The sequence below is a fragment of the Harmonia axyridis genome, chromosome 3, assembly GCF_914767665.1.
Source record: "Harmonia axyridis chromosome 3, icHarAxyr1.1, whole genome shotgun sequence".
Classification (NCBI taxonomy): domain Eukaryota; kingdom Metazoa; phylum Arthropoda; class Insecta; order Coleoptera; family Coccinellidae; genus Harmonia; species Harmonia axyridis.
The window spans coordinates 10693688-10712250 of record NC_059503.1 but is presented as its reverse complement, the minus strand read 5'-3'; the positions used below and the strand labels follow the sequence as shown (position 1 = coordinate 10712250).

The window sequence follows — 18563 nt, the reverse complement described above, 5'->3', positions numbered from 1 at the left end:
TCCGCAATGTTTCAATAAGAAAAACTGAAGGATATCATAAGAACCTGACATCTCAAAGGAGCCTGCTGAAATATTTGCATCCAGATTGAAAGAAAAGAATCCACTTAGCCAAGTACATACTAACATTAAATTTCATCATCAAAGTGATAAGGATCTCCTGCCTTTTTTGCTGAAGAAAATATCCTAGTATTCTGTAACAATATGAACGGACTCCAAAAATGGGTTTGACAGCATACATTCCAGACGATTGGCGCCTATTGGCCTGTCTAACCAGTGGCGTAGATCCTAACATACTATGAACTCTATTCGACATAGCACACGAGTAAGAAGTAAAATTTTATCTAGGATTCGAGCAATCTCTTTTTCTATCGTGGCTTTGACAGCAAACTATATCGAAATTGCGATCTACTGAAACCAGTCTATTCTGAGGATAATCCAGCCAGATCTGATATTTCCGAATCAAAAAGTCACTTCTGTGCACACTTCGTTAAACACCAGATGAAGGATCTCATATCCCAGTAATCCTTGTTCTTTCCCTGGTTCACTGAACATTTCTAAAATATTCCAAATCGCCGACCCTGACTGTGGAAAGTTCAACCTATGCATTCCGAGATCTATTATGCATGGTTTCCGTTTTCAACCATTACACAATTTTGTTATGGAATTAGTACGGAACCCATTTTCCAATGGAGGAAGCGCTATAGGGAGATAACAGAAACCAATTTGCTTTTGTCCTATTCAACAGATCGGTTTACCGTTGCGTCGGATTGAATTGTGCTAGTTTGAATGATCAATTGGCTTGGATTTCTTTCATACAGGGTGTCCCGGGAAGAATGCGACAAACGAATACCATGAATTAAAGTCATCAAGGAGGACTCGTATCAAGATGTTTCAATCGCCTGAGTGCCTTCGTTTGGGATATACAGGGTGATGCTCATCTTATGAGTGAAATTTTACTGTTGAATAACTCTTTAACTAATCGACCGAATAATTTCAAATTTTGAAGATTTGTCACCCTTTCCTATCGTCTTCCTTCAATATTTCTGAATTCGAGTAAATCAGATCCGGACTAGGAAAATTTCAGACTTTTCCTATTTTCGTGATTATTGGATCACCCTGTACGTGAACATTATGATTTTTTCCGTTTTCGGAACCACAAAGAATCAATTCATTATAAAAATGAATGAGTTTCTGAACATAACACCTCACTCAATATCTTCTAACCAGTAAACTATCTTTCATTAAAAATTAGACTTCATTTGTAAACAGTGATATATGGCGACATAAAGCAATTAGACATAATGTCTGTATCTAGCCGAAATTGGCGTCACAATATTTAATATAAATCTACCTACATTATTGTAGCAATGGTCTTCTCTGGTACTTGTGCATACAACTTTTTCATTCCTAGGGTTCTCAGAAAGATACAATAGAGAATATCTTTCCCCTACCCTAATTAGTGTGTAGGCACCATGATACCATTGCGCAGGCATAGAAGAGAATAAGAAAAGGAAGAAGAAATTCACGGTGTACAATATGATTTTATGTTTGTAAGCCAGGTATAAAACTGAAAAAAGGAGAGTTCAGTGAACTAAATTACGAGGTGATGATCAGCTGAGTTAGTAAAGTGTGCAAGGTTGTGTTTAGCTGTACCACAATAAAGTTCTCGTCTGTCGTTCATCAGTGTTTAAATAATACCCACGAAAACGCGATACCCGAAAGATATATGTACTCCAACGCTCTTTTTTTTTTAAATATATTTTCTGTAGAAAGATTCTTCTTTGCTTTCGGCACAGGCCTTAAAAATGGCAATCATTAGAGCCCCTTTTTTCCTAGATCATTCTTTTGAGGTCAGTAAAAAGAATAAAACGTTCAATTTGATCATGGTTTTCATCGATTTATGCCTCATTACAAATACAAATCGAGAATCGTCTTTTTTTATATTCGAGAATATAAAAATATACATATATAAGAATATTGCTGAAAACATTGTAGAGATAGAAATGGTATTGAACTACTGGCATGTACTCATTTTGAATATGGATAATAGCAAAAGCAATTCCTTTGAGATGAGAAAAATTATATGATCATCTCTATTGATTTGACGCAGAAAACATGATAATGATAATGATACTTCCAGAATGAAAAATTCGGGAAAAGTACTGACTTGTTTTCAGAAGCTTTTGAGTGATCATCAATTCAAGCGCCTTTGGAGACCACACAACTGTGTATAGCAATATATTCGATATTTCCCATTTTCATTTTGATATCTCAGAGGTGGTGAATCACAATGTTCATTATAATTTACAATTCAAGTCTTCGTGGTCAAGATTCTATTGAATTGACTAACGTCCACTCGGAAGCAATGCCTAATTCCACTTCGCATCGAAGACTCAACACACGCTGGCAGTTGACAGCGTTAAAATGCTGTCAGCCCCTATATAAATCTCGGTTTGTTCACATTTGACAGCACTCAGTTCAATATTTGATGCGACACATCGGTTAAAATCCACACGGATTGAGCAAGTCATTATTTCACGAACAAACAGAACAATATAACGAACAAAAGCTTCTGTTTGGCGGTATTATTTCTATCCCCGTTTCCATTGTGGTGAATCAGAGTCAGATATCAACGGATTATTGTCCTTTTTTCGAGCTACGATATACGTTATGAAATTGATCCCAATGAAAATGCTCTACATTCTGAGACAATTCCATTATTTCGGGATATTTATGGCAAGGTGTTGAAATGATATAAATCAGTTTGATATACCTAGCGGGTGATTTTTTTGAGTTGAATCTGTGAAAAATCTCGAAAAGGAAACATCTTACGGAAAAATGTTTCGAATGAAAGGTTGATGGTTTTGATGGGAAATCCATTTATGCCAGAACCTCTTCCGCTTCTGAACAGTTATGTACCCGACAAATCAAAATAAAATTCAAGAAAATAATTGCTAGAATCGCCCAAAGAGGTAAAGAGAAAATGGACTATAAATTTCGTCAAGATTTCGTTTGGTGTATAATTTGTCATTCTATGATTTATATTTTCTCTAGAACAATAATGAACATTGATAGGTCCAGTGTTTGCTCTTGGTTGATTGAGAGTAGGGATTCATCAAGCCAAGTAGCTTGACATTAACCAATTACTTGATTTGAAAATCCAGCTCGTGAAAAATTACACACGTGAGCTTTGACTTGATTTTAGATATTTATTGCTTGACTTGATATGCACGCACTCGTCGCACGGAATATATTCCTGCAATCTCATGTGCGCTTAAACTAAATAAGGGGATTCCTCGAGCGCCGAGAGACTGAAGCATTCGCCAGTGTGTGACTTTATTAGTAGTTTTCTCACATTTCTATGGAAACTATTGGTAAATTTTGTTAGTTTCAGAAATATCTTTCCAAATTTGGCCAAAATGGCCAAGGAATTTTTATCAACGCCAACATCTTCAGCTCCTGTTCAAAGAAAAGTTTCCAGAGCTGCTCTTACAGTTACAAAAACACGCAATGGGTTGGGCGACAAATCTATAAGATGCCTCATGTGTCTTAGAGCCTGGATGAAAAATTATGAAATCAAACAAAGCCTGGAGGTTCCTCAATATCAAGAAACTCTAATTATTTATTTTGTTATGATTCAGGTATTTAAATTATGTTTCCTTCTCAAAAACGTTGATATTTTCGGTTCTTTTGTGAAATAAATTTGATAAGTAAAAGTGTTTTTTGCAAAGTTCCTTCTCATTCCATCATTTTTTTATTGATGTGACACTACACAACTGCTAAAAATCAAGTAGCTTGATATGATTCAAGTACTCGATAAATAAATACTTAACTTAAGATTGAAAAACTACTACTTGACTTGAGCTTGACTTGAAATCAAGTCAAGCTAAAGCCAAGTAACTCGAAAATCAAGCCAAGCCGTGAATCCCTATGCACTCAGTCCATAGGCGTAGTTGTTATTTCATTTAATCAACTCACTTCGAAAAATTCAGTTCTATCATTTTCATCGGTAGGTATCTACTTCTTGATTTAATGAATCCTCATAAAAAAAATAGTAGTTGATTTTTATTATTCTTCCATCGAATGAACATCGTCATTCAAAAATTGCGCCACATTAAATAAAAATCTCCCTTGAATATCGGTCAAATATTCAGGATATGACTGATACCCGCAGACTACTAAGATGTAAAATTTTCCAAGATTTCACAATTTATGAACAGACTTGTTTACTGTTGGGCGAACTGACACAATTGAATTTGAGCACGAACTTTCCATAACTCAGTCTAACTCAATCATTTGAGAACGCGAAAATTTTTACGCATTTCCCCGTTATGCATAGTTTATGGTGCAATTCAGTTACTTTATTCGAATCAGTCTAGTCGATATGAAGTTAATCTGTTATCAGACTCGAAATAACCGATGTTGTTCCCGATTTAGAACAACGATCCAATTAGTCAACTGAATATAACATTCAGCATATCCGAAATAAGTCAATTTGGATTAGGAAACAGCATCTAATTCAATTCTTCCCCGGCCGTCTGAAAGGAGCATTATCAACGCTGGAATTTATCCAGATAAAAGGAGTTGGAATTGCTTGCGAATAGCCATCATGGAAAGGAAATCAAATTCCTTTCAAATCCACCCTTGTCATTCGTATGGAAAAATATGGGATTCGATTTCTAGATGTCGATGATTAGATCCAGAGAATTGGAGGCTGCAGATTTCTTCTCTCACTGGTCCTACGAGACAGCTTTGTTCATACCCTGAATATCATTAAGATTTCCTTTTGCATCATTGAATTGATAATGATGGGGATGAAATTAAAATCAGGAGGAGGTGATGAATACTTGGAAATGGAATAATTTAAGGGGAAGAGGCTTTCGGAACTTTCCATTTTGGGCTTTACTAATAGTTATTCACTATACAAGTGGGATAAAAGCCTCATTACTATATGAATGTGTGAGTTGCAAACGAGTACGTAGCACGAGTTATGTGAGCACACAACTAAAGGGTGTTTTTTTAGAGCTATAGAACTTCAAATTGCAATAAAACAACGATGAATTATTCGATTGACATGAATTTTATTTATCCGCAAGATAATCTTGTGGCATTACATTTTGAATATGATTTCTGGCATATGACCGCCACGGCTAGCTCGGATGTAGTCCAATCTGGACGTCCAATTTTCGATGACTTTTTCCAACATTTGTGGCCGTATATCGGCAATAACACGGCGAATGTTGTCTTTCAAATGATCAAGGGTTATGCCTTATCCGCATAGACCAATGACTTCACATAGCCTCACAGAAAGTAGTCTAGCGGTGTTGAATCACAAGATTTTGGAGGCCAATTCACAGGTCCAAAACGTGAAATTAGGCGGTCAACAAGCGTGTCTTTCAATAAATCGATTGTGGCACGAGCTGTGTGACATGTTACGCCGTCTTGTTGGAACCACAGCTCCTGCACATCATGGTTGTTCAATTCAGGAATGGAAAAGTTAGTAATCATGGCTCTATACCGATCACCATTGACTGTAACGTTCTGGCCATCATAGTTTTTGAAGAAGTACGGACCAATGATTCCACCAGCCCATAAAGCGCACCAAACAGTCAGTTTTTCTGGATGTAACGGTGTTTCGACATACACTTGAGAATTAGCTTCACTCCAAATTCGGCAGTTTTGTTTGTTGACGTAGCCATTCAACCAGAAGTGCGCTTCATCGCTAATGGACGTAGTGGGCGATACGTGTTCCGCACAGAACCGTTATTTTCGAAATAAAAATTGCACGATTTGCAAGCGTTGTTCAGGCGTGAGTCTATTCATGATGAATTGCCAAACCAAACTGAGAATAAATCACTTGACAGCTGTTAAATCGGTCGCCATCTTGAACAGTAATGCCAACTTAAAGTTATATATTTCGAAAAATGTATAGTTATAGCGTATTACATAACAAGAGTTGTAAGAAGCATATTACGCTCGACTAGAAAAAGTTAGTTCTAGAAGTTAGGAATCGTCTTACAACTCGAGTTGTGTACTATACTTTTTTTACGATCGCCTTCATTTCCATGAAAACTCAGGCAAATCCAAAAACTTGTGACAAATCGTGACACAATTACGAAACGACAAAAAGTTATCGGCTACGCGGGCTGTTTGTTATTCGTTTCTGTGGCAACTACTAAAAGTTTTATCTTATTGGTTATTCGCCGTGCGATTTACTTAGCAGATGCTATCGTATTGGTTGTTGATCGTGCTTTCTCTTGGCAGTGAAGTTAATCGCATAGTTTTATGTTTCACAGTGCCTAAGTAGACAGTTACATAGTTGGCGAGTATACGATTTTCATCATTTGCTGTAAGGGGGTAGAAAAAACGTTTTATCTAGGACTGCCCATATGGAAAAATGAACATAATATTATGATTAAATTTTGTAAAACGAAGCTGAAAACATAATTGTTGATATTAATTGCCTTGAGATCATCGAAATATGTTCATTACATTATTAAATGACAATTACTTGCCGTCTGTCAAGTTGGCTATTAAGTGATATTTTCGGCTGGTATGTGATGTGTTTGGTTCAAATGGGAGATTCAAAAGACTTACATCCTATATAGAAGAAGCAGCACTGGTTATTGGTTGAGTAGAAGTTCTTTTAGGGTTTGTCTCCGAAAAAATGCGTTACGTAACGAAATTCAAATTGTAAAATGAGTTTCATCACGTAACGTAAATGGACCAAATTCGTAATAGCTTCAAATTGAAGCAGTCGTAGAAATAAACTAGTAAACTCATCAAAATTGCCTGGGTGTAGCTATTTGAACATGCATAATGCAAACGATATAATCAAAAGGTATAAAAACTTCCAATTAAATATACCAGCCCAAATACCAATAACAAATCGAATCGAAAAATCTCACAAAAATGAAAAACACCTTGTAATTGAATATTTCACTCCCCATTGAACGATTGATAAACAGCTACGCTAATCCCTTTTATCAATTACAATCAACTGTCGAGATCAAGGTACACAATTGTAAATACAGCAGTTCATTATTTCACTTCTGATGTGCCAATGTTTTACGCTTTAATTGAGTGTCTATAAACAGATAATTTGAGATATCAAGGGGAGAATTTGCTAATTTTGAAGTTTGTTAATTACTGGAGGTTCATATTTTGCTACTATGTATATTTTAGATCATAAGAACAACAAAGTTCGGGTATTATAAGGAATAGACTGTTTCAAGCTCGATGGATTATTTTCCATCGAAAGTTCCTAATTGATTGACGTTGCAACCTTATTGGGAAGTTACTACACGGTCGTTAGTCGAAATTGAAGGCAATTTATGAATTCCATCAGAATTTTTTTCTTGTTAGAGAGTGGAACTATATTTTCGGTTCATTGTGGCTATTAGCAGACCTGAATTGGTTTCATTCTAAAGTTTTTTTTAGAGCTATAAAACTTTAAATTGGAATAAAACATCGATGGATTATTCGATTGACATGAATTTCATTTATCCGCAAGATAATCTTGTGGCATTACATTTTACATATGATTTCTGGCATATGACCGCCACGGCTGGCTCGGATGTAGTCCAATCTGGACGTCCAATTTTTGATGACTTTTTCCAACATTTGTGGCCGTATATCGGCAATAACATGGCGAATGTTGTCTCCCAAATGATCAAGGGTTTGTGGCTTATCCGCATAGACCAATGACTTTACATAGCCCCACAGAAAGTAGTCTAGCGGTGTTAAATTACAAGATCTTGGAGGCCAATTCACAGGTCCAAAACGTGAAATTAGGTGGTCACCAAACGTGTCTTTCAATAAATCGATTGTGGCACGAGCTGTGTGACATGTTGCGCCGTCTGGCAGATATCGTTCCATTCTTCCTGAAGGGTTAAACCCAATTTCCTGAAATGTTGAAGGTGAGTTTTGGCGATTGAATATTGCTCTCCCTAAGTAATCCCATACGTGCTCAATTGGATTTATATGATGAGATTGCTGGCCAGTTAATTCTCTAGATATTTTTCTCTTGAAGAATGTTTGGAACCCTTTGTGTGCAGTGTGGTGGGGCGTTATCATCCTGATAAATGATATTATCCCCAAATTCCGTTGCGCAGAAGAATAATGATTGGTTCAATGATGTTTTGTACGTAGATGGCACTAGTCATTGTGCGTTCCACGATAATAAGAGAGGTACGGCGACCGAACATTATACCCCAATGCACATTATTGATCCACCCTGAAAGGGCACAACTTCCCAGCTGAAATTGAGCCGCTCTAGTTTGCTTGGACCTCTCCAAACCCTTTCTCGTCGACTATCATTTTGTAAACCGAATCGTGACTTGGAGGTGTTCTGCCCAGTGCCGACGGACAGCTCTATATCAAGTTGATAGCCGAGGTATTCTTTAAGGTCTTTTCACTCTTAAATTTGAGGAATGCAACCGTCTCCTTATGGTACCAACTGGTTGAGACTACCAGTCTAAAGATCCTCAAAAAATTACTTCGAAAGGCTGTTTCAGATACCGTTCGATTCCTTGGAGTAAAATTTATTTGCGATATATCGTTCTTCTCTTACAGATGTTACTCTGGGTCAACCAGGCACCGGTCTCAGGGCAACGCAGCTGGTTTCCAGGAAAAGGGCCACTATCCGCCTTACTGCAAGTTCGTGGAATATTCAAACGTTCCCAATCTGGTGGTTTGACGAGGCTTCTTGATTTAGGGATGCTATCCTTGCTCGGTCAAACTTAGAACTCCCGGCATTTTCCACGAAATATCCTCAATATTACAACTCTCGTTATTCGCTGAAAACTGATATCGAATACACCTGTATTCTCCCGAACAAGAAACATTTTTTGCTGGTTTATTGTTTTCATCCAAGTGATAAAATAGTGTGAAGGTTTCACACACAAAAAATTGCCATGTTACATTCAACAAGTTGAGAGTTGATAGGGTGGCCAAGACTTTTGACGATGTGTATATAACGACAAAACCTTGATCCGATCGTATATTTGATATGAATCAAATTTCCTCCTTATCCCTTATATTGATTCCATCTACATAGAATTTCGCATGAAATTGTAATTTTAGAGCTGAATTTCGTTTCGATCGAATTCATAGTATTGAAATTACCAGGAAAATAAAATTCCCAATCTGCAGCTCCAATATCTCCAATATATTAATAATTCCATCATCTAGAATCCAGTACAAAATTTAATCAAAAGCGAAAATTTTTTCGAAATTCCATATCGATCGTTATTTATCTTAGATCCCCCCATGTTGGCCGAAATTTCTGAAGTGGAACCAGGCATTATAAATGTTATTGCGATTCAATTCATTGAATTCCAACCCTTTCCAGACCTTGAATAAACGCCTTATGCCTGAGTGAAGACCGTAGACCGTTTAAAACAATCCACTTAATTGAAATTCGTGCTCCAGCAAGGATTGGATGGAAGGATTCAAGGGTGAAAGGTTAGATGGACTCATATGAAGGACAAAGTATCCTGGAGAGTGGAGTCCTGTTCACAGCTGGAGCAAATGGAACGTTTCGTTTTGCAACAGTTGCAAATTTCAAGTTGGTTTCATACTTGAAGGAATAACATTCTGCGCTCATATGGAAGGAATCATATTGGTTCAATAATATTTATTTGATATTCCTCTATGCTGTTCCGGAAGTCAAACAAATATGGTCGTGGATGATTACTTTCATCTAAGGATGAAGTAGAATTTTTGCAGCTTTCTGGATAACTTATATGGTATCTTTTATTATAGAATATTTCTTTAAAAGGCAAAATAAAGGGTGTTTTTTTAGAGCTATAGAACTTTGAATTTCAATAAAACAAGGATGGATTATTCCATTGACATGAATTTTATTTATCCGCAAGATAATCTTGTGGCATTACATTTTAAATATGATTTCTGGCATATGACTGTCACGGCTGGCTCGGATGTAGTCCAATCTGGACGTCCAATTTTCGATGACTTTTTCCAACATTTGTGGCCGTATATCGGCAATAACACGGCGAATGTTGTCTTCCAAATGGTCAAGGGTTTGTGGCTTATACGCATAGACCAATGACTTTATATAGCCCCACAGAAAGTAGTCTAGCGGTGTTAAATCACAAGATCTTGGAGGCCAATTCACAGGTCCAAAACGTGAAATTAGGCGGTCACCAAACGTGTCTTTCAATAAATCGATTGTAGCACTAGCTGTGTGACATGTTGCGCCGTCTTGTTGGAACCACAGCTCCTGGACATCATGGTTGTTCAATACAGGAAAGAAAAAGTTAGTAATCATGGCTCTATACCTATCACCATTGACTGTAACGTTCTGGCCATCATCGTTTTTGAAGAAGTACGGACCAATGATTCCACCAGCCCATAAAGCGTCAGTTTTTCTGGATGTTACGCTGTTTCGACATACACTTGAGGATAAGCTTCACTCCAAATGCGGCAGTTTTGTTTGTTGACGTAGCCATTCAACCAGAAGTGCGTTTCATTGCTAAACAAAATAAAATGGACGTAGTGCGCGATACGTATTCCGCACAGAACCATTATTTTCGAAATAAAATTGCACTATTTGCAAGCGTTGTTCAGGCGTGAGTCTATTCATCATGAATTGCCAAACCAAACTGAGAATAAATCACTTGACAGCTGTTTAATTGGTCGCCATCTTGAACATTAATGCCAACTCATATACCTCGAAAAAAAACACCCGTTAAAATTTTTTTTTCTAAAAATAAAAACTTGATTAGCCAAATATATTCCTAGAATTATACAATTGCCTATCGTAGCAGATTCAACAACTCCTAAGTGTTTCAAAACGAACTGCACAATCTCATAAGAGACCTGAATCTCTCGAAGGAATCAGCTAAAATACTTACATCCAGATTGAAAAATAAAAACTTACTTTATCCAGGTGCTATTATTGCATTTCACCGTCAAAGAGAATAGGATCTTCTTCCTTTTTCATTAAGAAAAATAACCTGGTATTCTGTAACAATATAAAAGACTTTTAGCAAGATTGAGTTCGACAAAATACACTCCAGATGATTGTCGTCTTCTTAATGACAGTTCAAAACGTGTTCTTCTATCTAACAATAAAGAAAATGGTTCAATTCCTATTGGTCATTCCATATCGACGTGCAATCGAAAGAAACACTTCATTATATTGAATTTATTGTACCAATTATTGGCGACAGAAGAGAATTCTTAACCCTTATTCAGGAGCAAAAAACATCGATTTCAGATTCAGATGAAGTTATTTTGGAACAACTATAAAAAAAAGTAATGATATTGTTCAACATAAATTCTGTCCCATTTTTAAAATGAAATGGGTCATTCCCAACGTGCCAACGTTGATCCTATCTCTAGAAGAATATTCGAATGTCATTATCATAAAAAGTGCTCCCGAACATCTCGAAAAGAACACTTTCCCTATTTCTTTAAATCGAGGTTTGAATACGAAGAAACGAACTCTTCGAATATCGAATAATAGCGCTCTTAGCTCGTTTCAAACTAGGAAGCATCTGCAGACTAAGTTACCAGTCGATAAATAAATTTGTATAATTTTCAAATTTTTGTCGCAAGTTTGCATAATTCAAGAATAGAACTGCAAATGTCATAGGTGCTTAGTAATGAAGAGGAGTCCTTTATGGTACTTCTCCAAGATATGGTTACAGTAAGCAACCAATATATTAAGTTTATGAATCTCGTCTCATATAATATTTCTTCATTTTAGAACGTTCACAATTCTACCTTACGAGGATATACCCTCAATCATAAATATACATTTTTATTTCTAAATATGCTTCTCTGTAAATATGGCCCTTCGAAGTTTTTTCTCAGAATTGCATGTTGCATGGAAATGAAAACTTGAATTCGAATGTAGAATGAAAATTGATAACCTTGTGCGAAATTTCATGACAAAAATTCGGGAAGAATTTCGAAAAATATACAGAGTTGAAATTTTGGATGTTGATTTAAAATATCATTTCGAAACTACCAAAATTGAATTTTGCGTATGTAAAAAAATAGCAATTCCAACCTTTGTGTTTAATTCCGTGTTAATAACATTATCAAAAAAATCACTGCTTTCCAATCAGGAGCTTTCGAGCACTAGTTCATTCAAGCGCTAATTACACCCTTTAAGATCTAATTAATTCCTATGAATACTTACCTGGTCACCTACGGTGCAATTAGTTCATGAATGAACGAGCTCTCAGAAGCTCCCGACTTGGCGTCATTGTTTTCCTCATTTTTATAAGATCATAAATCGAATGAAACAACACTCAACGTCCACTTTCCAAGCTATAAATAACGAATTTACAGCACGCCACTGCACTTCATGGCATATCCCGATGCGAAACTTGACAGCACATCAGAAATTTACAATACGTCAAATAAAACCACGATGAACACTGCTCCTGTCCAAGATTTAAACAGCAAAAACGGCAATGGGATATCAGGGGACGGTGATGCCAGCTCCATACGATACCCTGTGCCATCGGCTAGGAAATTTACACCGACATCAAGGAAAACCAGAGACATGAAATCGAAACTGGAATCGGCCCTCAAGGAGATGAGAACGCCGAGTAAAAAGCAAGGTTCACGGGCGAGAGACAGATCTGAAATTTGCTCAGTAGACTCACCGGTCAGAATACACAACCGAAAAGGTTTGAAGGCTGCCCAACACAACGATACTATAAAAATTTATTGTTCACCCAGAGAATGTTCGCCCGGTGAAAAATTTCCTGAAGCTGCAGCTCGGTTAGTTTTAAGGTATTTATTGCTGAATTCGTGGAGAAAATCCAGGTCACGACGTAACGAACTATCTTCGTTGCTCGAAGCTAAAGAATACAAGATGAGCCAGCTCAACATACAGATTGACGTATTGCAGAACTTGAGAAAATCAGAGAGTTCACGTCGTGAAGAGATTGCTAACAAATACCAGGAAATTCAGAAGGATTTCGACGATATCATCCAACAAAATGTGGCTTTAAGAAACTACATCGAGTGTTTAGAGAAGGATAAATTTGGTCTTGTATCCGAGTTACAAAGGGTTAACGAGAAAACAAAGTATCAACTGCAAGAAATCGAGGAAAAAACTAATATCCTAAACACACTAGCACAAAGTCAACGAAGAGATAAAGATAAACTCCGAAAAATCAACAATCAACGACTGAGCCTCCAAGAACAGAATAACAAACTCGAAAATGTTATTTCGATACAAAAAGAGAATTTAGGAAACTTGAAATCTTGCGTCGACGCCATGCAGAAATCAGAATATGACCTGAAGTGCGAACTTGAAAAATCTAAAAAAACTTGCGAGCATCATTTGGAACAGATTCGTGTCCTAAATTTAGAAAAAGCAAAGAATAAATCGTTAATTTCTAAATACGAGTTTGAAAAAGATGAAATGTCGAGAGAACTCTGCCTCCTTCAAAAAGAACTGGAACTCTCTCAGAAAAATTGTGATGAATTGACCTTGATGAATGAGACCATCCAATCTGAAATGTTACAAGTTTCCATGAAATTCGAAGAAGAAAGAAGGTTTTTACGTAATTGGATGAAAAAAGGAGCAACTTCAACATACAGCCTGTTGAAATATTTCGCAGAGAAAATTTTACCTGCTTTACAGGTTAATTTCGCTTATTGATAAGTTTTCAACTCTTATATGATTATTGCTATTTTAATATTTATATTGTTAGTTCTGATAAAATAGATTTAAAAAAATATATAGTCAATTAAAAAAAAGGGTTCATCTAAAGAATATTAAAAATACAACAAAAATGATGAAAGCAATGACGTGAAGTTTCGTTCTTTCATAAGCTAATTCACATCTAGTAATAATAGAATAACACTTCGGTTTTTTTTCTGAGTAGTTTTAAATGATCCCCAATAATTAAATAATAAGTGAATGAATAAATTTTCCTTATGAAACATTAACTGAAAATTTTCATATTTATTCTTGGAAGAAAATCTTTTTTGATCATCGCTCCATTTTTATTTAGACAAAATATCATCGATTATATCCGAATTTTGACAAGAAACACTCTATATATAATCCGATATTACAAAAACCCTCCCTCGTCTCAAGGAAATGACGAAGGCCAATGAATAGCAAAAGATCAATTAATTGAAGAGCTCTTCAGTGCTACCGACTTCTTAAACTACAGGATTTAATGAAATGAAACGCATAATTAAACCGAATCAGAAAAAATTCAGAATGATCTGAAAATGTTCTGCGCTTCAGAAGAGAAAATATCAATCGATTTTTTAATTTTATTCTAAGGAAACGAGAAAAGTTCAAAGTGATATCAATGGCGAAATAAAGACTATAGGTTCAAAGGAACTCGAAACAAAGAACGATTTTTTTATGACAAAGAGATGGAAAAGTTTTTTCTTTCTCATAAATCTTAATTCTTTGAGAATATTGGAGCATTGATTCGTCTTTTTGATTTAGTGCTAATTGGCTAAAACTCTTCTAATCTTTCGTTTTCCAATATAAGTTGGAATGATTGTTCCTTGGATGCTACTTGTAGATAATCAGTGGGAGGGTAGGATCGATATACCTCAGCGGTAGCTACTTGGACCAGTGCTGTTCCTCATTTATATCAATGAAATGTTATCCATTGATATTGACGGTTGAAAGATTTTGTTATACGTAGACGACACGGTAACGTTGATTGAATTGACACTTGTAATGGAGAATTTGAAGAGATGGTTGAGTAAAAATAAGTTGAGAGTCAAAAAAGCAAAATTTATCACATTTTCTCTTTCCAGAATAGATCAGCGACTTTTTACTTAAATGCCCATCAAATAGAATGCAACCCCCTGAGTGTTCTTGACCAAAAATTCAGAAAACAACTTCAATTAAATATCTAGGAGTTTGATCAGCATATCAGATAGAAAGTACACACTGAATACTTGAAAAATGACGTCAAAAAATAATATCTGTTATATGTATATGATTTGAGTTATTATTATATCCATAATTATAGTAATAGCGATATTTTTCGTGGTACTTAACTGAACTCTTTGTTTTAAACCTAAAATCTCCTATATCCACTGTGATTTCGAGGGCAAAGTTTGAGGGAAATACCTAGTGGATTATCTTTGGCGTTAAAGTTTCCCTTTGTCTAGTAATTTGGGGGTTTACCGAAGTCCCAAATGCCGGAAATCTAGATCATCTCCGCTTCGAATATCTAGGAATTTTCCGGGAATCATTCCCTTCCTCTTGATATCCCCTCAATGGTCTTATTAGCATCAGTGATTGAATCTTGGAAGAACTCGAATTTTTCTCAATTATTGGCTGGATTACTATTACGATGATCTTTTGATTCATACGGTTTTCTGAAACCGTGTTTGAATCATGATGTTTGGAATTTCCATCTTATTTGAATATGCTTTGAATTTCGATTTCGACGAAATGGGTTCATAGAGAATGGCGGAATATTTATTAAATGCATGAGAACATAACTTGAACGACTTTTCAGAAAAGTCTTATTTTCCGAATAAATAACTATGAAGCCAAATTTAAGAGTTGAGGAATTTTGGAACAAAATATTTACTTGAAGGGTCATCCATACTAGAGGTTCTATATCCTGGCAGGCAAGGTCACCGGATTCGACACCACTCGATCTTTTTCAGTGGGGTTATGTATATATAAAATACAGATATCCATATGAGAGGCGTGAAAATTTAGGAGAGCTGAGAATAAAATAATTTTCAGATGAAATAGCAAGTCAAATCGAAATATAAAATATACGCTGCGTAAACCGAAAGGGTATTCCTCCCTAAAAATGCTTGTAATGACTAAGTGAAGCGAGAAATTTTGAATTTGATGATATAAACCTCCAGCTCTCATATCAGAGAAGATGAGGGTTTGGACGGTGTATGGTCACTTCTGGGGACATCGACTCAAATTTGCAATTCAAATAAGTATATACAGGAACTTCAGCGGATAGTACGTTATTTTCAAGTGTTATTTCAACAAACAAATATCTAAAACCATCAATTTTTCTCAAAACACTGTATATCAGTTTGGAACTTATATTCTAGGAGGATGACGATAAATAGAAGAATTATCTTGTTCATAATCGGACAATCCAATAAAATATACCTACTTTTTCTAGATATGAATTCAGAACTTACTTCTAGTCTTACTACGTGTTTCATTTAACAGCCTTCTAGTATTGTAGTTCTTAATCGTGTCACAAATCCACAGCAAACTTCGTCCTCCCCAATTTTTCTGTCCCCTTCGAGTGGATCCTGTTGCGTTTAAGGATCAACTGGGAATTTCTCTCAGAGAATGTTTGTTTCCAATTCTTTTTACAAAATTGGATATTCTAATGCAAACAAACATCATCGGATAAAATATTAGTTTTGGCTTGACTCTGTTCTCTTCCCCCTTCAACATATTGAATTTAAACCTGGTTGACTGGATATGATAGGATATTTCCGCGTTTATCGTTTCAAGCGAAAAAATTGGATCTTTTTTTGCCAATAACAGATTTTTCTATCTGCGTTATAATATATCATGCCGAATTGATAATTTATTATTTGAATCATTTTTATGGTAATACTTTTCTCACTGAATATTATAGAATCTCAATTGAGCTATGTGCAAAATTTCAAAGAGATCACATCGTTAGAATATTGATGAGGAAGACCCAATAATTACGTGATGACAAAATTGATCAAAATGAGATGTTGTGCATATATGAAGAATAACCATTTGAATCTGAAATTTTTGTGTAGATAGCTCTACCAGAGCCATAGAAAATTCAAAAAGAATAAGAACAAACAAATAGTACTTGATATTTCAGATATTTCTATTACAACAGATAACCGAATTTTCCGTCTGTATTAAAAGACTAATTTCAATCTTCGTACAAAATTTTAATTCCTTAATTAACTCATCAAGTTATCGACTGAAAAGATACAAATTTGCATCAAAAACACTGCTAAGGAAGCATATGAGATGTGAATAATTCCTTATCCAATTGTGATCCTTAAATTATTCCAAATTCCCATTTTATCTGAGCATCCGTGAAATTGATGATGCATTTGTCTGAGTTCTAAGCCATTAAGATGATGGGAATTGGTACATAAACCTACTTTCTGTTGATTGTTCCGCCATTATATTTTCATTGAATTTTCATGGAAATGGTTCCCCTATAAAGACTGAGTGAAATGAAGGAATGAATTACACGTAATTCCAGAAAAATTTATGAATATAAAGCTCAATGACAAGGTCGATTCAATCCACATAATAGGTATCTACTTACTTCATGTCATCAATAATTTCCCTACAGAAAATTTCACTAGATATTCGGTTCCAAAATAAAATAATTGCATTTATATGTATGTTATTTTGAAGATATGTTGCTACTTTTTCATCATTATAAATTTCATAGAATCCACAATGGCAAATAATTTCTGATATATTGAGTCTAGTTTGAAATTTGAAACTTAGCAAGCAAAATTATAACGCCTCATTCTCTAGAATGAGCGCATAAAAAGAATGAATAATTATATTTATATTATATATCCCTGAATTTCATAAATGGGGAAATCGGGAGATAAATATTCAACACCATAATTCAAAAGTAAATTAATCAGTGTCATATTGCAACAGGGAAGGATAATATTGTGCGTCTGAATAATTCAGATAAGTTTGAATATTCCTTCCGCTGATTAGTTTCTACGCTGAAATGAATTAGTTCGAAAATATAATAATTACAGATTCGGATAGCCGACGTATTTGCAATTTGTGTTACTGCGATGTGAGTAAAATTCTAATTCAGATGAAGTATTGAATTATACCATCTTTATCTCACTGTTTACCTGATTCTACTCTGTCAATTTTTAAACCACTCTCCATTAAATTTAATAAAACCTCAGAGCCTTGCCTAAAATTTATGACTTATATGACGTATAGAACTCAAAGGATACCACATAGTTTATTGAGGAAAGTGGCCCCCTGTGAAATCTACTGAATTTTTCATATTTAATAGTCCAAATCATTCCGAACAAAAATTTCAATAAGAAAAATTTTCTATAGGCTAGTTTTGACGCTAGGGGCCCCTGAAAACTTTCATTTGTGCTTCATTATGAAACAATATAAAACGTAAACCAAATGTAACAACACCAAAGAACAATGCTTTTAATAGTATCACATATTAAAGACTGCTCACATCTTTATTATTCAGAAGAGTGTTTTATATTGGTCAACAATGGAGAACAAATAGGGTTTTACATAAGCCTAATTTTATATACATATTTTGAATTAAACTTGGTGAAATTATAAATCACAAGTTTGTTCTAAAGCAAATAGGTCTATTAACTTCATTCTTCTGTGTGTACTATGATTGAGGATCAAATTAAATGAGAACAATATAATGAAAACTCTAAGGTAATTTTGTCCTGTTCCGTATGGATTAGTATTCTTTATACCCATCTTACTCCAACTGGAAGAAAAGTTAGTTTTTGGCAAGTTCACAGTGAAAAATTGATACTCAGATAAATGGTCTATAAGTATAATGTGTATATTTGATAAATTAGCA

The 18563-nt window shown here is 35.2% G+C and overlaps 2 protein-coding genes across 6 annotated transcripts in view; both read left to right on the top strand.

The window, feature by feature from the left end:
* The window catches only part of LOC123676812 (probable G-protein coupled receptor No18), a 174346-nt gene that overhangs the window by 99720 nt on the left and 56063 nt on the right, over positions 1–18563 (top strand). The window contains exon 1 of one of the 5 annotated variants that reach the window (XM_045613041.1): positions 17687–17783. The exons of the other annotated variants lie outside the window; for them this stretch is intronic. The gene's annotated coding sequence lies outside the window, so the exon portion shown is untranslated. Of the gene's footprint in view, positions 1–17686; positions 17784–18563 lie in introns of those variants that run through there. 5 annotated transcript variants of the gene reach the window in all.
* Positions 12362–13733, top strand: LOC123676813 (ninein-like). Its single transcript, XM_045613043.1, has one exon. It carries the CDS (start codon positions 12407–12409, stop codon positions 13649–13651), a length of 1245 nt encoding a protein of 414 aa, XP_045468999.1. The 5' UTR covers positions 12362–12406; the 3' UTR covers positions 13652–13733.